Genomic DNA, 23,335 nt, shown 5'->3' with positions numbered 1-23,335 from the left:
CAGCCTACGTTACCGCAGATAAAGCGGCAGAGCTGAACAAAGGCAGCCGAGGAAGAACCAAGGATGTCACAGTGCCAGTGATAGATACATTTGTCTGGCAAGCTCTTGCATCGGTGGCCATTCCAGGATTTACCATCAACCAAATATGTGCTGCTTCACCTTATATAATGGGACGTGTCATCCGATGGCCTCTCCCAGCACGAAAGTGGGCCACTACTGCAATAGGTCTTCTACGATTCCAGTTATCATCACACCAATAGACAGGTCTGTGGACTTCTTGCTGGATTCCAGTCTCCGTAAACTGTATAACACTCATTCAGAAAAGACAGATGACTCCCGTACTGCTTGACTTATTCTACAGGTAGCAGCACTGTCCTACTTTCTATACTCTACAGCTGGCATTGTTCTGTTCATTATTTTGGTCCTGCAGAGAACTGACTGGAGATTGTCAATATATGCACATCTGCTAAGATTACTGCAATATCATCAAAATGTCCTCTCCTAGCCTGGAACAGCAGCACTTCAACACAACTTGAAAGCTTTTAGAGGGATATTTGAAGTGTCAACTGCAATAAAAGAACAAGTAAAATCTGGAGAAAAAAACTAGCCCATGGAGTCCAGCATTGCCTTCTTTGCAAGTGAAGTTCTTCCACCGCTCGATGAGATCTGGCTTGAGCTGACAAAAACTCAAACTGGATCTCCCGCGCATACGCAGACATGCCGCTGGTTTCTGCCAGGTCTATAGAACATGCAACGGATCCCCCCTGCCCATGCACACACACGCAGTGAGTCTCTGCCAGTTTTTAATTTTGCCAGAAACCTGGTTCTGAGACCTGCGGAGTATATGCCCATGATGACATCTCACAAACTGCCCCTTGGGATGTGTAATGTAGACTTACCAGGAGGCTACGGGTGGCAGGATACATCATCCTTGTCTAGACAAGGATTCAGGATTCATTGAATGCAATGAAAATAAAATAAAATTTTACAGGGGGAGAGAATGCTATTTTTATGGGTGAAGGTCAACTTTAAATTGCTGCAGATCATTGCTCATTCTATGAGCCATGTTGGCAGTGGGAGCTTTTTGATAATGGGGGTGTCTTGTTTGCCTACACATTTTTCCAATCCCTTATCAAACCTGTTCATAAATAAAAGAAAAAGGTGACAATGTCTGAAGGATTTGATGTTATCACTCTATGTGAGCTCTCCCCAACAGACACAGCTCTTGCTTCGTCTGACATCGGTGAGTTGGTTGTTCAGCCTTAGCAAATATGAATAAGGTCTTCTGAGGGACCTTGCCTTATCCCGTTTCCCTCCAGCCATTTCGGTGGTTAGGAAGCAAAGACTGTTTTGCAGCTGTGACACATCAGGGGCCTGGCAGAAAAGTGCCACTAATATACCCTCAGCCTGGCAACATAATGGTGTGTTTAGACAGCAAGTGGGTTTGACAGCTGGGAAGGATCAAAGAAATGCATAGAAATTAGACTGCGGTGACAGAACAGCTAAGATGTAATTAGTGTTCTTGGTCTTTATAGGGATGAAATCATAAAGCCCAACACAATGATTAGACTGCCATAGAAGATTCTGACTCATGTGCCCAATACTCGTTGTATAGCAGTGAAACTGCTATAAAATAATTGCACTAGAGAAGGTATGCAGCATACGAGTTGGGAAATGGCTGCTGCCATTGCAGGCTTTTCATGCAGGTGTTGTGCTATGGGGATGTTTTAAACCCTTGGTTCTCAACTGGTGGGTCGTGACCCAAAAGTTTTCAGTCGGTCGCCGCGTGCATTCCACTTTTCTAGGTGAGAGGCTCCTCAGCGTCCCCCTAGTGCAGCACTGTCAGTTCTCTGAGCAGACATTCAGAATATGCTGCCTGGCACCGAGTGTCAGCTTGAGGTGCGGTGCGCTGGAGCTTTGGCCAAGATGGAGCTTCATCCATACATGTATAGCTTGCAGCTCCCTCAAGTGTCCTGTAGAGGTGCTGGACCAGAATGAAATCACATTCTGGCTTCCGGCACCTCTACAGGGCGCGCAAGGGACAGGCAATGCACATACTTTACAACACACACAGGGACCATGGGGAACAAAAGTAGCCCCCCTCCAGAAGGAAGGACAGTGTCGGCATCAATTCAGAGATGATTTGAGGATCTACAGCCGAGTGATACACAAATAAGATACATTTTTGTTCATAGTTAAGGTCCTGGAATGTATTTTTCAGATTTAACTCCTGAGTGTAGTGTCACTTTCAGAATCATTGTATCAAGAATGCACCATTGTCAGTGACAGTTGGGATCCGTGGCAGAACCAGGTACACCAATGGCTTGCTCAAGACTAGACAGTTGTCTTCCTGTTCATCATTCTTGGGTAGCTACCTTGTCATCTATGACCAGCCATACACCATATTAGCAGTAAACAAAATATATTTGTTAAACTTATCCCTTATGTTTCTTTTGTAGATCTCCGGTATACACACAGGACATTGGCACACAAAAGCTGAATGGAAAAGGTTCCAAAGGTGAGGTACAGGAAAGGTGGAATGGGGAGGGTAGTGTACCAACACTGACAGTTCATAGGTTCCGTTTATAAACAATTTGCAGAGCCTTTTGCCGTGCTCATCTCCGTATATTTCTGTGCAAATTGAGTCAAAAACTAAGGGGTCTATGACCGATCTGAAGTGAAGTGAGCCGAACACTGGGGTCCTGGGGCCGAAGCTACCCGAAGGATCGGCTGAAGCTGCAGCCAGATCCTTCGGCAGCTTCGTGAATAGACCCCTAACATTCTTAGTATATTTTCTTTTCAAGTCAAATGTAATGTAATACCACATTATGGCCACTAGATGGCACAAAGGAAAGCATTGGAAATAAATACCCTTTTCTTATGCTCCTCCACTCCATCTAGTGGCCATCAGGCAGTATTACATTACATTCTACCTGGAAAGAAAATATACAGAGAATGTTCAGTTTTGCTTCTATTTATACAGAACGAACGTTCACAGAAATTCACAGGACAAATGACTTATGAATTGTTTAGAAATAGACCCCTATGTGTCATGCTCCATGAATTTACCACTTGTTTAAATAAGTGTTTTTTCATGGTGACATCTGGGTACAGGTGGATCCCGGGGCAGGAGACCAAGTTCATGCCGAGGATTTTGGTGCCTTATGAGACAAGAGCAGGCAAGTATCAGGAGTTACATTAAGATTAGGGTTAAGGGTTTTGGGCTAGGGTAAGGGTTACAGTTTAGTTTACTAACCTGGGGCACGTGCTATTTTATATTTTAGGGATTAGTTAAGCCTTATTTTAAAGAAGAACTCTGGTCAAATTACAAATTAACCCTTGCAGTGGGGCCTGGCTGCTTGACCTGTTCCCACAGCCTCTCTTCCCCCCTCCACAAAGATATGTGGTATGTCCCTTGGCATCCTCAGGTCCAATGCAAGTCAATTAACTTGTATCAAACGTGAGGACGTCAGTGGGGCTTAGACCACTTCTGGGGAAGAAGAGGCTAAGAGGACCGGTCTAACAACAAGGCCGGATTGAAGATCGGGTGAGTATATCTTTTTTTATTATAGACCCTAGACCAAAATGAGAACTTAGCCCTTGCAGTGCAGGGGTAGCCCCACTGCAAGGGTTAATTTGTAATTTGCCCAGAATTCTTCTTTAAATGTAGGGTAGGGGGTAGTGTTAGAGTGGGGTAGAATGTTGTTAGGGTCAGGATCCATGTTAAAATACCTTGTAATGCTCTATTCTAGTAGCAGGCACCATAGGTTTTTTTTGGGGGGCTGGGGCAGCAGGGGAATGCAGACAACTTCATATGGGGCACCAACTTAACTTGTTCGCAATACCCTGCTGCCCCTGCCCCCTGAAAACCCATTACTTCTAGGTATGGGACACATGTGACAGTCCCATTGGCCAGGGCCCTGTCAATGGGTAGGCAGGAAAGGTTACATCCTTGGAAGCTTCATCAGGAGGGGTACCCAAAATGGACAGGACCTGCAACCTGTGGTGCTGATGTAGTTCACAGCTTATGGGTGAGGGGCGTACATTGGCCTTTTCGCCTTGGGTGCTAAAGGACCTTGTCCCATCTCTGTCCTCTGCCTCTAAAAATCAGTGCTCGGTGACTGAGCCGTACAGGGGAAGGTTCTTGAGGCTCCTTCAGGCTTACCACAGGGAAACATCGGCAATCAGCAAAAAAACGAGGCCTTGCTACCAATCCAAAAAATCCCAAAATCAGCCTAGGCCACCAAAGTCTGCAGAGGCTCTGGCAGAAAAAGATCAGATCCTCCAGGCCAGATCAAGTCCTTCTAATTACTATTGGTACCATTAGAAAAATGACAGCAGGGATATGACTGCTTGCCACAGACACAATAATCATTTTAATTTGCATTTCATAAATGGATCCCATTGTGTTTAGTAACTAGTGTCTAATTATGTATGTATGTATGTATATCAGTATTGTTCTCTCTATTTGCAGACCCCCCTTACGTCTCCTGGCAGTGTCACTTCCTCCAGAGGGCCCAGTGTACCGGGCTCCCCCTCTACCATCACTGTGAGTCATCTGTTGGCTTTGGTCTTCCCACAATAATAGATATTAAGAAAGTAACATTTGCCTAATGCTTGCCATGATTATACATGAACTTCTGTTGTAAAATCAATGAAAACTGTGATCACAACAGACCCTTCTGCACAAATGACCCCTGTGCCCTGTGCTCTCTAATCTTGAAGGAATGATTGTCTTCTGTAATTCCAAGTTTTCAGGAAGACTCTATTAACCACTTGAAGACCAGGGGGTCTATTCACAAAGCTAGCCGAAGGATCAGCCGTAGCGTCAGGCTGATGGTTCGGCTAGCTTTGGTTGCGGGAGCCCTTCGGTTCAGTCGAACCGAAGGGCTGCGGCACGGGCTTTTCAGTATAGCCCGTACGGCTGCCGAAGGCATATGCTTCGGCTTGACTGAGCGGGGCGAATGGCCAGCCGACGCCTCGCAAATGACCGCTAGACGGAGGCAGCCGCTCCGCCCAGTTGTAATGACAGATCAGCGTCCCCAAATTAAATGGGGACGTTGAACTGTCATTAAACAATGGCAACTGGGCGAAGCCGGCTGGCTCCACCCAGTTGTTATTCATTGGCTGGGACCTGCTAGAAGACTCTACCAGTTGCCGTCCAATAGGAAACAGTTGGGGGGCGCCAGCTGTCACTGCAAGCTGCGCCCAATTTTGTATTTTAAAAAAAAATCTTTATTTTTCTTTTTTTAGATTTAACATTTATTTACATTTTTTAAATCTTTTTTTTTTTTCAACTTTAAAAAAAAACTTTTTTCATTGATTTTCTATTCTGGTCGGTACCACGGAGGTACCAAGCAGAATAGCCGAGCCGAATAGCGCTCGGCAGCATTCGGCTATTCACTCACTGCCATTCGGCCCCTATGTGAATAGGGGGGAACGGCAGCGAGGGAGCTACCTGAGCTTAGGCTCAGCCGATCCAGATGTTGGATCGGCTGAGTCGAAGACCTTCTGCACTTCGGCTCAGCCGTACATGCTGAACATGTTCGGGTGACCGAAGTGCAGCCAAAGTACAGCTTATTTCAACCGATGTACTGCTGAAATCAGCCGTACTGAGCCGTAGTGAACATTGTTTGGCTCATTCACTTCGGCTCGGTTATTCACTTGGCTGCCTCTGATGAAGATGGGATTTGATGTTTCGCAGCATCGGAATGCTTGATGTTTTACTTTGGTGGTACAACATGATTTGTCTCTGAAATCTACCTCCATGAGGAAGCCTGGAAGAGGCAAAAAGCGTTGAGGAAGTTTAAGACCATAGTTCAATCCTATCAGTACTCCGACAGCAGTGATTTACTGCAAATCCCAGTGATGTCATATACAGGGTCCATGAGGGTTTGTTACTTGTATTATGTTTTTAATACAGACTGGGTTTTGTTTTTAATGTTGAAATATAATATGTATGTTTTATCAAAGTTCAAATGTAGCTCCAAATGCTATATAAAGCCCCTTAGAATGTCTTTTTTGAAGCTGCCAAAAATCTACTTTCTTTTTATAAGGAAGTAAGCAAAAGCCTAGACAAAGGAGTGGCTGTGGATATAGTATACTTGGACTTTGCAAATGCATTTGACACGGTTCCCCAGAGACAGCTAATATGTGAGGTAAGGTTTATAGGCTTAGAAAATTCAGTCTGTAAATGGATAGAAAACTGGATTAAAGAGCGAATTCAGTGAGTGGTGATCAATGATTCATACTCTGAATGGTGTAAGGTTGCTAGTGGTGTATCCCAAAATTTAGTGTTCTATTTCAGTGTTTGCAGATGACACCAAGCTTAGCTATGTAGTGGAGTAAAGTACCTGCTACAGGGATCGCTAACCACCGGGGCGGGGACTGCTACTGGTCCGTGGACTGTTAGCAACTGGGCCGCAGCCACCGGCAGTCTCCTGGGCAGTCCCCCTCCCAATCCAGGGCCGAAGAGGAGGAGAGCTGGGCAGTGTTGCGTGTCAGTGAGGAGAGCAGTGCAGAGAGCGGGGCAGTGTGGCGTGTCAGTGAGGAGAGCAGAGCAGCGTGGTGTGTCAGTACAGAGAGCGGGGCAGCGCGTCATGTCAGTGAGGAGAGCAGTGCAGAGAGCGGGGCAGCGCGTCATGTCAGTGAGGAGAGCAGTGCAGAGAGCGGGGCAGCGCGTCATGTCAGTGAGGAGAGCAGTGCAGAGAGCGGGGCAGCGCGTCATGTCAGTGAGGAGAGCAGTGCAGAGAGCGGGGCAGCGCGTCATGTCAGTGAGGAGAGCAGTGCAGAGAGCGGGGCAGCGCGTCATGTCAGTGAGGAGAGCAGTGCAGAGAGCGGGGCAGCGCGTCATGTCAGTGAGGAGAGCAGTGCAGAGAGCGGGGCAGCGCGTCATGTCAGTGAGGAGAGCAGTGCAGAGAGCGGGGCAGCGCGTCATGTCAGTGAGGAGAGCAGTGCAGAGAGCGGGGCAGTGCGGCGTGTCAGTGCAGAGAGCGGGGCAGCGCGTCGTGTCAGTGAGGAGAGCAGAGCAGCGTGGTGTGTCAGTACAGAAAGCGGGGCAGTGTGGCGTGTCAGTACAGAGAGCGGAGCAGTGCGGCGTGTCAGTGAGGAGAGCGGGGCAGCGCGCCGTGTCAGTGAGGAGAGCAGAGCAGCGTGGTGTGTCAGTACAGAGAGCGGGGCAGTGTGGCGTATCAGTGAGGGGAGCAGAGCAGCGAGGCGTGTCAGTGCAGAGAGCGGGGCAGTGTGGCGTGTCAGTGAGGAGAACGGAACAGTGCGGCGTTTCAGTGAGGAGAGCGGGGGCAGCGCGCCGTGTCAGTGAGGAGAGCAGAGCAGCGTGGTGTGTCAGTACAGAGAGCGGGGCAGTGTGGCGTGTCAGTGAGGAGAGCAGAGCAGCGCGGCGTGCCAGTGCAGAGAGCGGGGCAGTGTGGCGTATCAGTGAGTGCAAAGAGCGGGGCAGTGTGGTGTGTCAGTGAGGAGAGCGGAGCAGTGCGGTGTGTCAGTGCAGAGAGCGGGGCAGTGCGGCGTGTCAGTGCAGAGACAGAGCAGGGCCTTGGGGGGGGGTGATGGGTGAGTGGATAGACTGAGAGCTCTGCACTCAGACAGGGACATGTTATAAGGTAATGAGCCTGATAGTGTGTGCAGCCATCTCCTGCATGTCCTCCCTTTATATAACACCCACAGCGGCCTGGACTCCCCGTCTGCCCTGTGTTATGTTATATGCTGCACACTAATCACCAACTCCCCCCCCCCACACCCCATTGCCCTATACGCCACCCGATCCGGGGAAAAATATTTATTTGACAAAAAAGGTTGGTGACCGCTGTCTTACTAGATGTCTGTAACTTAGGAGTAGACCTGAATGCTCTGATTGATTGGCCATCTATGTAGAAATAAGGTTTATTGTTGATAATTGTAAAGTTATGCACTTGGGGGACTAAAACCTGGATGTACCATAGATTTTAGAGGGAGTACAATGGGGGGGAGTCAGTACCTGAGAAGGATCTGGGTGTTTTGGACAGTCCTTTCTGGCTGCCTCATTAAAGGGCCGGCCTTGGCAGCATGATAATATCATCACTTTTAAAAAGGTAACTCCTCAACAACTATTGCCGGTTGAGGAGTAGATCTAAAAGAAAGTTTTTGTGCCCGAAATTAAGCTTTAAAGGCTACCTAAATTGTGGGGCTCTGCTCCACACAGGCTGCTGTCTTTTTTTTTTTTATTCTGCGCAGCTGCGTTGGTGGTGCCAAACACATTCACAGGATCTGTGAATGGAGAGATTACTAGTCCCGTCTGCCATTGCAGCATAGGGACTTGCAGTTCTTAATGGAGTACAAGTGTGGTGACGCCACAGCACTTGTAGTCCATTCATACCTCCTCCCGTCCCTTAGCTGAAAGGCTGTACCTTGGTATGGACAGGGGCTGGAAGGAACAGTCTGGAGGAGCCAAAGCATTGCACACGCCATCCACTGATTGCACTTGCAATGCCTTGCAGGAGAAAATGCATGAAAATAATAAATGCACTTTGTTGTTTGTTTTTAATTTGTGCGCATTTATTAATATTTAGCAAAAGCAGGACTATGCCTTGAACCCCATTTCCTGATCTCTACACAGGCCCGCATGGACAGTCGCGTCATTGGTTATAAGGATCTGGCAGCCCTCCCTCGTGATAAGGCCATATTGGATATTGAGCGCCCTGACCTGATGATCTATGAGCCACATTTCACATACACACTTCTGGAGAACACGGAGACACTCCGCAGCCGTGATGGGGCCTGGAAAGGAAGAAGAGGGCCCGGTAACCGCCGAGGCACCGACATTGCCTCCTCGGACTACACACATGCACTACCCCAGTAACCACCGAGGCGCCGCCATTTTTTGATGGGGGGAGGGGTCTTTATGGTTTCTTGAGCTGGCCCCTGAGGTTCACCTCTGGTCCTCATCCAACCTATGAACTGTTTCAAAAGCTCTTACGTGATTTCTGGAAACCAGCTCACTGAAATACATTCACTCTTTTGTCCTTTCTGAATCTTCAACCCAAAAATGTAACCGCTCACTACAAAGTAAAATGATACAATATAAACAGCAGATTGATCAATGCTGACGCTGACTTTTCTCTGCTTTTGCAGCGATCTCTGTCTCCTAAGTCAATATCACCACCTCCATCACCCGAGGTAAGTACAGACAAATCTCATGAAGTATGGCAGCATAATCATCAATTCTGTAAATAGTAGTTAGGGCTCATTCACATTATTGCATTGTAGTAATGTTTTTTTACTCACAATGCGTGGCAGCCCGCTTACAGTGGTCTATTTATAAACTATCAACAGGACTGTTCGCCCCTTGAATATTGTGCGGATATGTGTCAAAACATAAGTTCTTTAGCTGTTTATTTACATGGTAATATATTTTTGAATGTTTTTTAAACCAAATACCACATTATGGCCACTAGATGGCGATGATGAGCCTTACTATGCCCCTTTAGCTCCATCTAGTGGCCATAAGGCAATATTACATGAAAACATTCGAAATTCATTACACATGTAAACAAAAATGAAAGAAAATTTATTTTGGCATATATTTGCACAGAGCGCAGCTTTACAGATATTCACAGGAAAGCAAATTGTTTTTATAAATAGACTCCTATGTGAAACTACTGAAGGCAAATGTGGAATACTCCCATTACTTTAAGATCTCTGAAGGAGCATGCTTTTTCATTTTAGGCTGCAGAGCTAAAATCCGACGCCGGTTTGACAAAATCTGAGCAGAGCGCACTAACACTTGAAAAGCACCATCCCTTTTAGTACCCAAACATTGGGCAAAGTTGAAAGTTAGGCTTACAATGTAAAAATTTATTAGAAGGGTGAAATTGGATTGAAAATGAGTATGATACATAAGACTAAGTGCTGGTTTTGACGTTTCAGGAGGTTGAACTTATGTAATTTGATGTTTAAACAGGTCGCAGCACTATGGGCTGATAACAAATCTATTGTAAGCAGCTCGACTCTACCAGGTCCCCGTGGAGGAAGCAACTCACCTAGATCAGGAGTGCAGCACTTCCACTGCCCAGGTAAAGCAAATCTCACAGAGATATGAACGTAAGCCTGACACAGGTATTAAAGGAAAACTTACAGAAGAACTCTGGGCAAAATATTTATTAAAGGAGAATTATGAGGTGCGTGCTTTTCACTCAGCCTCATAATCTGAGCCGACCTGTGACAATGAAACTGTCACAAGTCGGCTCAGTAGATCGGGAAGTGAGCGAACACATACCGGCGTTCGCTCACTTCTCGATCTATCCCTGCAGAGAGCCGTGACAGGGGAGTGACTGGATTCTCCCTTCCCCCCATAGTTCTCCTAAGGGTAACAGGAGGACACAAACTAGCGTCCTCCCGTCACCCTAAGCTCAGTATATAGCGAGCTACAGCTTGCGGTATACTGAGACGCCGCAGCCAGAACAGATCCCGACAATTATATCTGGATTCACTCAGCTGCGTGAGTGACAGCTGGCTCTGCCTATCTAGAGGCAGAGCCAGCTGTCACACGCCCCCTCCCCCGTCCGTTCCGCCAGTCAGCGCTGGAGGATCGGACAGAGGAGGGGGGATTCCAGTCCCTCCCCTGTCACTCCCCTGGCAGAGCCAGCTGTACACGCCCCCTCCCCCGTCCGTTCCGCCAGTCAGCGCTGGAGGATCGGACAGGGGAGGGGGGGTTCCAGCCCCTCCCCTGTCACTGCTCTCTGCCGGCACAGGATCGAGAAGTGAGCGAGCGCCAGTTTGTGTTCGCTCACTTCCCGATCTACTGAGCCGACCAGTGACAGTTTCATTGTCACAGGTCGGCTCAGATTATGAGGCTGAGTGGAAATCACACACCTCATAATTCTCCTTTACCACACATGTTCACTCTAGCTCATCACCTAATGTTATATTCCCATCTCAGGAATCTTAACAAATTTCAGATTTATGTCTATAGAAAAACCGGGTAGTTCAGGAAGACACCACCAGTGGGACAAAAAGCAACAGTTGGCTGAAAAAGTCCAATCAGGCCAATTTCTAGTTTCACTTAGAAAGGTCTACCTGGAATGTCTGCCTCTACACAGTGAGACGGAGACAATATTTATGGGGCCCTTAAGTTAGCACATATTACTATTGTGGTATTGTGCGGCAATCCCACTGTAGAATTGGGTGTTGTGATCACCCAGGACTCTCAGCCAGGGGGGCTTAGGGTGTCAGATAGCAAGGGTCTGTCTGGGTTCTGCTTGGGACCCTGCAACTAGGAGTTTTCAAAGTGATTCAGGCCCAGTGCAGACCTGAGCGATCCGGGACGCGCGTCCCAGGATCACGCGGTCGTGCACAATTGCAGACAGCGATTGCCGTGCGGCCCCATTGATTTGGGGTACATGGGGTACATCTGCGGAAACCGCAGAAAAAGGGTACATGTACCTTTTTTTTTTTGCAATACACAACGTGCGGCTATTTTAGTGTTCGGATGCACGGGTGGAATCGCGGCGGGAAACCACGCGATCCGTCTGGTACGACTGGGGTGCCATTAGAAAATAATGGCACTCACAGCGCGATCGTCTGTGATGGGCAACTCAGCGACCGCGCGGAAATCCGCGCGATATTGTCCACGATTGCCGCGCGGTCACAGATCGCCCAGGTGAGCACCGGCCCTCAGCTCCAGTCCTGGGTCTAGGCTTTAGCAGTGACCAGCACCCGATGATTGCACAGGTGTGTACAGCCCTTAAAGGAGAATTATGAGGAGAGTGATTTCCACTCAGCCTCATAATCTGAGCCGACCTGTGACAGGTCGGCTCAGTAGATTGGGAAGTGAGCGAACACATACTGGCGCTCGTTCACTTCTCGATCCTGTGCCGGCAGAGAGCCGTGACAGGGGAGGGACTGGATTCCCCCTCCCCTGTCCGATCCTCCAGCGCTGACTGGCGGAACGGACGGGGGAGCCAGCTTTCACTCGCGCAGCTGGGTGGATCCAGACATAATTGTCGCGATCCGGTCCGGCTGCGGCGTCTCAGTATACCACAAGCTACAGCTCGCGGTATACTGAGCCTAGGGTGCCTGGAGGACGCAAGTTTGTGTCCTCCCGTTACCCTTAGGAGAACTATGGGGAAAAGCCCTGACCCCATAGTTCTCCTTTAAGGAAAGGATGCTGGCTAGGGGAATTAGCTGCTGCTGGGAAATAGGAACAGACCGTGTTCAGGGGTCAGGAGGACTCCCCCAGAAATCAAAGTGGAGTCAGGTGGTGTGTGTGCTGGAGGCACAGCCAGGGAGACTGGGGGAACTGGTAAGACTGGGAGAGCCGTGAGCCTGAGGGGCCGCCAGTGTGTGGGACAATACTTACAAGAGGACCAGTGGGTCAGAAGTAGTCATATTTAAAGTGGAAGCCAGGAGGCTAACCTTGTGTTATGTTGCAAGTATTGCATGGAGGCTGAACAACCCCCGCAAGGGTATCCAAGGTGGATGTACGAACTTTTGTTTGAATAAAAGTGGGCTACCAGGCCCTTAAACAGAAAATATTGCAAGTAGACTGCATCCTTAAGCGCTCACCATATGTGCTAATGGCCCCAAACATCACACTCTCTTTTGTACAATGAACAGTTTACTTATATACAGTATATGGCACCAACATACTCCTTACATATAGCACTGGATCAATCACATTAGCCTCTGTATCAGAGCAGAGTCAAGCAAAAGTACCTTCAAGATTCATATACAAAAGGACACACATTACAGACAATGAAAGATTATGAACTTGGAGCACTAGGTAAAAACCTGGGTGAATACCAGGAAACTGGGCGCAAATAGAGGAAACACAAGTAAACACTGAGGAAATACGAAAACACCATGCAGACAGCTTCTTTGGCAGGAATCTCACCTGGGTTCCCAGTGCTACAAGGCAAGAGTTACCAGTTAGCCATAGTACAGTCCACTATGGTATTAAGTAAGTCGTTTAGCATGCATCCTAGTTTAAGTCTTTTCATTCTTTACAGAAATCTCCCAGAAAGAGCCCAACCTGTACAAGAAACCTCCAATCTACAAACAGAGAGGTAAGGTGAAAATACGGCGGCCATATTGCAATAACTCGTAGTTCCTTGACCCCATGACACTTTGGGCCTGTTGTATTTGTCAGTCACATAAGGTTCCTCTTCAGCTGTCGCCTTTATGTTACTGAGTTGCAGATGTTGTTCTGGTGTCCAGTGGTGAACACAATCTAAAAATACTATTTTATTGCCCTCTAGAGTCCGCACTCGCCCACAGGCTATCTGATGACCCCATATTTGAAAATTCTAAATTCCCAGCAGCAAAAGCTCCTGATCCGAACCAGCTAGCCAAAATTGAGACGGATTATTGGCCATGTCCTCCTTCCTTGGCTGTTGTAGGTAAGAGTGGTAGTGACAATGCCTTTAATGCATCATGCCCTATGTCAAGGTGGTGACCAAGAATTATTCTTAACACTGCAGAGTCTGAAAGACGATCTCGCAAGGAGTCCCAGCGCAGAGAGCAGATAAGCGAAGAATGTGAAGATGTGAAAGAACTGAGTCATCGACAGATAAGGGAGCTGAACAAGGTGGCTGTTGTAAAGATAAAATATATGTGCTAACATTTACACCATTGGTGTAAGAAGGCCCATGTTTAGGGGTTATGCTTTCCTGGGCAAAGGTAATAGACGGCAACTTGACATAAAGCCTTATCTGCAAGCACGCTGTACAATTTCTGTGGTGATAAGCAGGGCCGGATTTCCCACAAGGCCAACCGAGGCCTCAGGGCAGCAGGGAGTAGAGGGGCAGCAGGGGTGTGGAATTCCTATCTCCCGATGTCTGGTACATTCAGTTCCTGGGCGCTGTGCTGGTAGTTGTTTTCTAAATTTAGCTCTGGTTTGGGCAAGCAGGGCTAAATGTACAGCGGGGAAGCCGCTGCTTGCTTTGTACAAGTGATCTCTGCGAGGTCACAGAGATCATTTGTATGCAGCCTGCATAGGGGGGGGGGGGCGCACTGAGGAACCTGGCATTGGGGCAGCAGAGAGAGTAAATCCGGCCCTGGTGATAATTAGTGATGAGGGATGGAAAGGCACAACATAGGTACCCTACTTTGTGTTGTGTTTTCACAGGCAGGACCTGAAAGTAGCAAGTTTTTATGACAAAGAAGAGTTTAATAAGCCTTGCCACTGGTATTAACAGCTTGGTTTTGGCAATAAAGACATATATAATAACATGGAGCCAGAATATAATGAGTAACAAAGGGTTGATTATGTGTTTGGCTGCTGCCCTAGGTACTTGCCCACAAGTAAATAGTGCCCTATAAGGTTGTCCTCCATTTCTGTATTATGTCCTTTACACTTATCATCTTTCACATACAGATCCAATCTAATCTAGGAAAACTCATCCTAAAAGAGGAAATGATGAAGGGCGGCACTCCAAAAAGAAAAACCCGCTCCCTGCCTGACAGGACACCAATCTACACGCGTAAGTCTTTTTTTCTCATCCCCACCTACCTCATTGCTACATCTACAGTACTAAATCTAACAAACTGTAATCAATACAACAAGGATCCATAGCAAGTGGCCTCCTTCTCTAGTGGCAACATGACACTATGCATACTAGACCTTGACCCTTCACAATTTAACCTCATTCCATAGTCTATAAACAATAGGGATGCACTAATACCGATACTAGTATCGGTGTCGGTGCGGATACTGAGTATTTGTGTGAGTACTCGTACTCGCCCAAATACTCTCGATACTTACCCTGATACTGGAACTATTGGCACTCGTACTAGATATCGAAACAACGGTATTGGTGCATATCTAATCAATACCCTATAGTCTAAAAGCCAGCATGTTAAAAAAAGAATGCCACCTTACAGTGATTATTCAGAGGTAGAGGGCACTTGGTAAGGAAAGTCATGGAATGGGATTTTAATCTTTTCTACCGTTCCTGAAGAGCACAACCCCAAAAATGGTTTGTCACAAGCTCTTTCTGCTCAAACACACATAGCAAGGACTCTTCTCTTGGTTTTATTCTGATCATTGCAAAAAACAATTTAAATAAAACAGAGTTTAGACCCATGGAATGATGGATGATGAGGAAAACACTGCATGAGACTGGCATTAGCTTAAAAGAGGTTTGTTCTCCACATCCCCCCAATCTTGTTATTTACGTGTTGGGGGATGTCTGTTGTAGGGTGGCCTGATTACAAAGGACTTGATCAAGTAATATGGCTGGTGCATCATTATGCAAATGAAAGTAATTATAGGCAGCCGTAGTTCCACACCTTATAAAAATTGTTCAACAAATAGTTTAACATGATTTTTTCTCTTAAGCACTTAATTCTTCTTAGATCTAAGGAGGGCAAGGGTAATCAGTGTGCCAACAACACAAAAAAACAAGACAACATAGATGGTATTTAAACTAAAGCTGCCCATACACCTTACAACCATCGCACGACTTTCGTTGTGCGATGGTTGTAAGGTCATTAAAATTTCGTACAATCTGCCCATCTTGGACAGGCAGATCGTACTTGCGATCATTGCAAGCCCTCCCCGCTGAGGGGAGGGCTTCCGATGGTTGCAGTGCTGAGCGGGCAGTGTGCGCTTGCGCACACCGGCCCGTGCGGCATTCATCTTCCGACCACGCCACCAAGCGTGCTCGTATGAGGAAAGTCATACGAACTTACAGTAGAAGCGGTCGCAGGCTGCCCATACACCTGCCGATTATCATACGATCGCAGGATCACCCGCGATTATCGTACGATAATCGGCAGGTGTATGGGCACCTTAAGTGGGTTCCACACATCTCCAAATTAGCCAATCACCTGTAAAACCACACAACCTGGATCATAATTAGCTCCTGTATGGGAAGCCTAAGCTTTGTCATACTTCATGTTTATATGGCTTTGATGACATGATCAATGGTCTACTGGTTCAATCTAGGGTTGCACAGATACCAGGTACAGTACTCGGTACAAGTACGAGTACATGTACCGATACTTTTGAGCTCCAAGACTACACTAGAGAAAAATTCAAAAATTAGGAGGCCGCTGTCATTTGTAAGGAGCACACGGAGCTCCTGGGATTTGTACATCTCTGTTTTAATGTACGATTTTGTTTTTATAAATATAAATAAAGGGATGCACAGATACCAGTTTTGCAAGTACGAGTACTGGTACTTGCCGAGTACTTACAAGTACGAGTACTGATACATTTTTGTTTATTGTCATGTGACAGTTTTTCTAAAACAATGCAGACTAACGATTTCAGGACAGAGGTGGAGCGCCAGAACCAGGTCCCAGCTGCAACCACTGCAACCCTGGTAGTTCTCATGAAAATGCCAAGTATCTGCACTGGTACTCGAAAAGTATCTGTGCATCCCTAGTTCAATACCATAACTAGTTAATCACACACCACAAACTGTAGATATATGGCATTTGTATCAGGCTTATAGATGTTCACCGTCTCTCTTCACAGCTATACATTCTGGATATGGACGCAGTAGCTTATCAAGGGTGAGTCCAAATCAAGAAAATAAACATCTTCAATAATGTTCAACGTTACATGTAGTCCATGTGGCAGATAACCCATTTCACATGTAGCAAACTTGTAAGATTTTGCCATAAGCAGGATAAGTAATTGTTTTCTCTATCTCTAGCTTCTGTCTGCAGAGTTCCATGTTCCTGACCGACAGAGAGAGAGCACAGGTGAGCAGGGATGCGTGTTGAATAAACAATACCAGTGTGGTGGATAGTCTTAGGAGAGGTTGTGGTAAAGGGGATATGCCAGCTCGTTTGGGCAAAGGGAGGGCATCAAAAAGACTTTGGGGGTTATTCACGAATGACCTAAATGATCAAGCCGTAGCTTCGGCTGATCCTTCACTTCGGCCGCCGGAGCACTTCGAAACGATTCACTATAGCCTGTACAGCAGCCGAGCCCAAGGCATATGCTTCAGCTCAACTGAGCTGAAGTGACAGCCAAAGCGTGGAGAAAAGTCGGCCGTAGCCGACCAATCTCCACGCAAATGACAGCTGGGTGAAGCCAGCCCTGATTTCATGGCTCGCTCCGCCCAGTTGTAATGACAGATCAGTGTCCCCAAATGACCTGGGGAACGCTGATCTGTCATTAAATAATAACAAGTGGGCATCACGGCTGGCTCCGCCCAGTTGTTATTCATTGGCCGGGTCCTGCTAGAAGACTGTCAGGTGACGGCTAATAGGAAACAGTTGGGTGGAGCTAGTTGTCATCGCTAGCTCAGCCCAATTGTTTTTCTTTTGCCGGCATCTGTCAAATGCTTCATTATGCAGTGGGAGTTCGTTGTGTGGGGACAGGTCAACATGCGTCGGGTTTTTAAAAAAAATGTTTACATTTTTTCTTTTCTTTAAAATATATATTTTTTAATTTTCCTATTTTATTAAATTTTTAGAATCATTTTTCAACTTTTTTTCCCATTAATTTCACTTATTTTCTATTCGGCAATTCACTTACTGCCGTTCGGCCTCTATGAGAATAGGGGCGAACGTCAGCGAGTGAGCTGCTGTAGCTTTAGCTCAGCCAATCCAGATGTTGGATCGGCTGAGTCAAACTCCTTCTGCACTTCAGCTCAGCCGAACATGCTGTTTTTTGCCGATGTACAGCTGAAAGCAGTCATACAAGACTGAAGTGAATAGCCAAACAGCGTCCACTCACTTCACTTCGGCTGGGTTATTCACTCGGCTGCCGAAGGCAGCTAGGTGAATAACCCCCTTTATATTCTTGTTGAGCTATTTTATTTAGCCACACCAGGCATTTACCTCTGCAAATTTGGCATCCACTCATTTGTATATGTGATGCCTTCTGTGCAACACCTTCATCCAACTGGAGGCTCTAAAGAAAACATGAGTTCTTCCTCTACCAAGATGGCCACCTCCACACAAAGACATAGTGTAGAACAAGGCATGGTAAATCAGTGATAGGGGAAAGATCAGCTGCAGAGAGACCACAGGCAATACCAGTGATTAGTCCCTTGTGCTCTGCCGGCCTTCTTTTGGGCACAGGATCCTGAGTTCAGTCCTTCTACCCATTGAACAAACAGGCATACGTTGCTGTTTTTTCTAATACAAGTCAGGCAATGAAAAACTGACTGTTTGCTATTGGGAATGCAGATATAGATTATACGCTTTGAAATATCTACCTCACTTATTGTGGTAAGGTGCACAACTTCCATCCTCAAAGGCCAGGATCTTACAGTTTTCCATGTAACTGGCAAGAAAAATTATATGCTGGATTTTTATATCTCTCAGAAGCACCATAGCCAAGACCACCACACCAGAGTTTGCAGCTCCCCTAACTGCCATGGCTGGAAAGTTATGTTATGGCATCATAATTTTCCTAGTGGAGTCTCCAAATGTTGAATGAACCAATAATTCCTGACTTCAGCAGCACTAGAATGGGGTCTCCGTTTTGGCCTTGTGGCCATGATGGAGCTACAAACTTTTGTGGAAAAAATAAAAAGTGGACAGAGGACCCAACTTGCAGATAACCAAATTCAGCATGGTTTTATGAGCAGAGGGTTCCTTTCTGTCACAAGATCCTGACCTGTATGTTTGTTGAGAATTGGAGCTGTTCATCCCTTTCCTGACCTACAACATTGATGTACCTCTGATTGCTAATTTTCTTCGAGCATAAAGAGAAAACTGTGGAAAAATTAAAGGCGACAGGAATTTTACTCTTATGATTTTTCTGTCTCTGCAGGATTCCAGGTAAGCATCTACAGAGAAGGGTTTAGAAGGAGAGACTGGGAGGTGAGCACCGGGAATCACAACTGCTAGATGTATTTTTGTATCCCACAGAATGGAGAAGGACAAAGGTCCAGAATGGACAGAGGAAACTCTCTACCCAGCATGCTGGAGCAAAAGGTGTGTACCCGAACATGATGAATTACATGTCTAATCACATTCGCAGTATATACCAAAAGTATTGGGACACCGGCCTTTACACGCACATGGACATTAACGGTATCCTAGTCTTAGTCTGTAGGGTTCAATATTGAGTTGGCCCACCCTTTGCCGCTATAACAGCTTCAACTCTTTTGGGAAGGCATCCACAAGATTTAGGAGTGTGTCTATGGGAATGTTTGACCATTTGTGAGGTCAGGTACTGATGTTGGGGGAGAAGGCCGGGCTCGCAGTCTCCGCTCTAATTCATCCCAAAGGTGTTTTATTGGGTTGAGGTCAGGACTCTGTGCGGCCAGTCAACTTCCTCCACCCCAAACTCGCTCATCTATGTCTTTATAGACCTTGCTTTGTGCACTGGAGCGCAGTCATGTTGGAATAGGAAGGGGCCATCCCCAAACTGTTCCCACAAAGTTGGGAGCATGAAATTGTCTTGGTATGCTGATGCCTTAAATTCCCTTCACTGGAACTAAGGGGCCAAGCCCAAGCCCTGAAAAGCAACCCCACACCATAATCCCCCCTCCACCAAACTTTACACTTGGCACAATGCAGTCAGGCAAGTACCTTTCTCCTGGCAACCACCAAACCCAGACACGTCCATCGGATTGCCAGACAGAGAAGCGTGATTCATCACTCCAGAGAACACTTCTCCACTTCTCTAGAGTCCAGTGGCGGCGCGCTTTACACCACGGCATCCCACGCTTTGCATTGCACTTGGTGATGTAAGGCTTGGATGCAGCTGCTCGGCCATGGAAACCCATTCCATGAAGCTCTCTACGCATTGTTGTTGTGCCAATGTGAAGGCCACACGAAGTTTGGAGGTCTGTAGCTATTGACTCTGCAGACAGTTGACGACTTATATGCACTATGTGCTTAAGCATGCGCTGACGTGAATGAGTTGCTGCTGTTCCCAGTTGCTTCCACTTTGTTATAATACCACTAACAGGTGACCGTGGAATATTTAGTAGCAAGGAAATGTCACAGATGGACTTATTGCACAGGTGGCAACCTATCACGGTACCACGCTTGTAGTCACTGAGCTCCTGAGAGCGACCCATTCTTTCACAAATGTTTGCAGAAGCGTCTGCATGCCGAGGTGCGTTATTTTATACACCTGTGGCCATGGAGGTGATTGGAACACCTGAATACAATGATTTGGAGGGGTGTCCCAATACTTTTGGCAATATAGTGTATATCACTGGAAAAGACCAGACAAAATCCAACCTATCTGATTTAAATATTGAAATAAATATCTGTTCCAGTGACCTACAAAGTGTTATAGTAGGTGAAACATTTTCTGGTTTCCATTTGATACAACCAACAATCATGAATTTCACTTTCTGCAATGTGTTCCTAGCATAACATAATCACTGTCTTCATTTTCTTAAGTTTGCTACAGTCTAACTCTAGATCAACCTTTCTCAACATTGTCTGGGGTGCCTTCAAATGTCTGCTTAAATCGGGGCTTCTGATGTAATGGGGGGGTTCTGATGTAAAGCTGGTGTAGCGCTCACCCCCGAAGGAGCCGCTGGATATGAATTGAGGTTCTCTTACCTGTTTGCTCCAGCCATCGGCCCCCTTTGCTCAGATCCACACCGACACTCACGGACAGAATGAACTCCAGTCTTAGGGTCTTTTGGATATTTATTTGTAAAGATCAACAGGAGGGTTTAGGATCTGTAGGATGCCTTGACGGATTCTTCAGAGGACTGCTTCCTCCCCTAGCAACCGCTAAGGTCAATAGCACCGGGATCCGCTCAGAGTGACCAATGGTTTTAACAATACTGCAAACAGCCAGGATGGTGCAGTAATTATAGGAGAAAGGTAGCTTTCTCTGGACTCAGGTAAGAAGCGCTGGCTTCTTCTATAGCAGACACCTGGAATAGGGTGAGGGATCTCTCTTGTAGGGTCCAGACGGTAGCTCTCACCAGCTCCTCTGCGACACTCCTCGACAAGAAGACTCCACCTCCAGCCCAGCTTCCATCAGGTCTCTTCTCAGAAGTATCTGGAATCTCTGTGCCTTCAACATCTGCCATGCTGAGGTGCACGCCAGATATGTAGTAATATCCTCTAGATCGAGGCACCCAACACCTGCCACGTGTATGGGCCCAAGTAAAGTATCTGTGGTGTCTAGGCCCCTCAGCACCTGCCATGTGCTGAGGCCCAGATCAGTCACCTGCATCACACAGACCTCCCAGGGAGAGGCCCTAGGAGGGGAAGAGAGAGTTCTGCACAGTGTCCCCAGACCTTTTATCACCTGCCCTCAACCATACCTCTGAGTCATCCTGCATCAGGGATTGGCCAGGGTCAGGTGCATAGTCATAGTCTGAGGATGGATCCTCCCTCACTGTATGCCAAGGCTCCCTTTTCCTCAGAAACAGGAGGAGCAATCAATCCAGCAGACTCAGGGACACCTATAGAATGCAGAGCTCTAAATAATCAGTATCTAGACTGGTTAAAGTCCAGATATTTCTAAATTGGATAGCGAAATTCTAGAGGGCGCTACACTGGCCATACACTTGTAGATCATCGTTCGATTTATTTTGTGCTGTCATCGAACCTTCGTTTGATTTCCGCTCAAATACCCCATCATGCATAGAATAATGTCGATTTTGAAAGTCGTTAGTTAGCACTACCAACTCACTGAATTTTGTCAATCGACAGAACAGATTTTTGTTTGCGCATGTGCAGTGGTCTTGTTGCGATTTTTTTGGTACGAAAACACCACTAATTCCTCGATTTTTGTTCTATTCGAAAAAAGTTTTCCAGCCTGACCGATCGAAGAAATTTGGCCAAGAGTACAGTAATTAAAATCATTGGGTTCCCATCAACTGATCGATTATCGTTCAAAACCACGTCCGTGTTCGACTTCCGAATGAAAATCAAAGAGTGTATGGGCACCTTAAATGGAGGAAACTCTATGTCATCTCTTAGTTCTTCTTTGCCGGGGTATTGATTTTGGTGGGCCACACATCATTTACCTTTTAGACTGGGGTGTCTCAAGATTTTGCATACTTTTAGAAGCTGCCATGACGGAAACAGGTTAAAAAACGTTGGTCTCAATCAGTAGCCAAAGGCCACATTTGTATCCACAAAATGAGTGGAGGGTGCATGTTACACCCCATCCAGGCTATAGAAAACCTCATAGCAGTGGTGAGATAAGGCCCACTGGCACCCAGGGGCAAGAATGCTAAACTGCGAACAACTACCCCCTCCCGCCTGAGTTTTTTATTCAGTACCACAAAAATATACAAAAAAAGCTAAGGGAAGGGATGAAGGAGTTCATAAAGCTTTAGGGTTAACTAAAATTCTAATTACAAACGTCAGAGTTAATAAAAATGAATTATCTGTATTTTTTCCCTTTATAAAGACACTAGAATTATGTTTCTGGTACAAAGCATTTTTTAATTCAGTGTTTAAAAACAAATTAATGAAAATTTAACAAGTTGACTTACAAATTAAATAAGAATGAATGGGATGAAAGTGTGAATTAAAACTAAATACGGTTGACGGAGGGTAAATAGGGAAGTAAAATTATATTATTGATTTTTTTTATTTTTACACCTTATAAGGATGTTATAAATTAAAACTACAGCAGCAGCAGCAGCTTCCATTCACAAATTATTGTTGTTAAATTGACAGTTCAGTCTTGTAGATTACACTGGGAAAGCATCTCATCAGTGCTCAATGACAGCCGGTCTATCTGCTCTGTTTATTCTGATGCAGAGTGGGTAGACATCACTGGCAGCCAAGTCCCGCTGATTACACAGGGGGGGGGTCACTCTCCTTGTGTAATCCACGAGTCTGACCTGTTAAATTGACAGCTCAGTCCTGTAAATTACACTGGGAAAGCATCTCATCGGAGCTCCATGACAGCCGGTCTATCTGCTGTGTTCATTCTGATGCAGAGTGGGTAGACATCACTGGCAGCCAAGTCCCACTGATTACACGGCCCCCCGTGTAATCAGTGGGACTCGGCTGTCAGTGACGTCACTCTCAAAGGGAGGGTCACTCCCACTGTCATTGACGTCACTCTCAAAGGGAGAGTCACTCCCATGGGGACAAGGGGAGTTACTCTCCTTGTGTAATCCATGGGTCAGACCTGTCAAATTGACAGCTTTATCCTGCACCGCTCAAGGACATAGCTGCAAAGAAGGTCCGCTAGTTGGATAGCCCTGGTCTAGACATTTTGTATATTACATTTTATCTTTCAAGTATATTGAAATGTTTTTTCGCCAGGTATTCCCATACGAAACACTGATAGTAACAAACAGAGGACGTCAAAAACTGCCCCCTGGAGTAGACAGGACTCAACTTGAGGTGAGAAAGTAGAATATAAAGCTGTACAAACTCATGCTGATGATTTGGTGCTGGCTCCTCTTTTATCCCTGCACAGTGGGGGGGGGGG

The 23,335-nt window shown here is 46.4% G+C and overlaps 1 protein-coding gene across 1 annotated transcript in view; it reads left to right on the top strand.

Annotated features, from left to right (window-relative positions):
• Positions 1-23,335, top strand: part of DMTN (dematin actin binding protein) — a 51,292-nt gene that overhangs the window by 23,619 nt on the left and 4,338 nt on the right. The window contains exons 4-17 of the mRNA XM_018566212.1: positions 2,460-2,518; positions 4,475-4,549; positions 8,609-8,763; positions 9,123-9,168; positions 9,953-10,064; positions 12,999-13,055; positions 13,248-13,388; positions 13,470-13,576; positions 14,366-14,471; positions 16,472-16,509; positions 16,653-16,701; positions 18,728-18,735; positions 18,826-18,891; positions 23,167-23,247. Coding sequence (XP_018421714.1) covers positions 2,501-2,518; positions 4,475-4,549; positions 8,609-8,763; positions 9,123-9,168; positions 9,953-10,064; positions 12,999-13,055; positions 13,248-13,388; positions 13,470-13,576; positions 14,366-14,471; positions 16,472-16,509; positions 16,653-16,701; positions 18,728-18,735; positions 18,826-18,891; positions 23,167-23,247 — 1,059 coding nt within the window. The 5' untranslated portion in view covers positions 2,460-2,500. The remainder of the gene's footprint in view (positions 1-2,459; positions 2,519-4,474; positions 4,550-8,608; positions 8,764-9,122; positions 9,169-9,952; positions 10,065-12,998; positions 13,056-13,247; positions 13,389-13,469; positions 13,577-14,365; positions 14,472-16,471; positions 16,510-16,652; positions 16,702-18,727; positions 18,736-18,825; positions 18,892-23,166; positions 23,248-23,335) is intronic.

This window comes from Nanorana parkeri, unplaced genomic scaffold, assembly GCF_000935625.1.
Source record: "Nanorana parkeri isolate BGI_ZX_2015 unplaced genomic scaffold, ASM93562v1 scaffold924, whole genome shotgun sequence".
Lineage (NCBI taxonomy): Eukaryota > Metazoa > Chordata > Amphibia > Anura > Dicroglossidae > Nanorana > Nanorana parkeri.
Note: the sequence above shows the minus strand (reverse complement) of the source record. Positions and strands in the feature narration are given on the sequence as shown.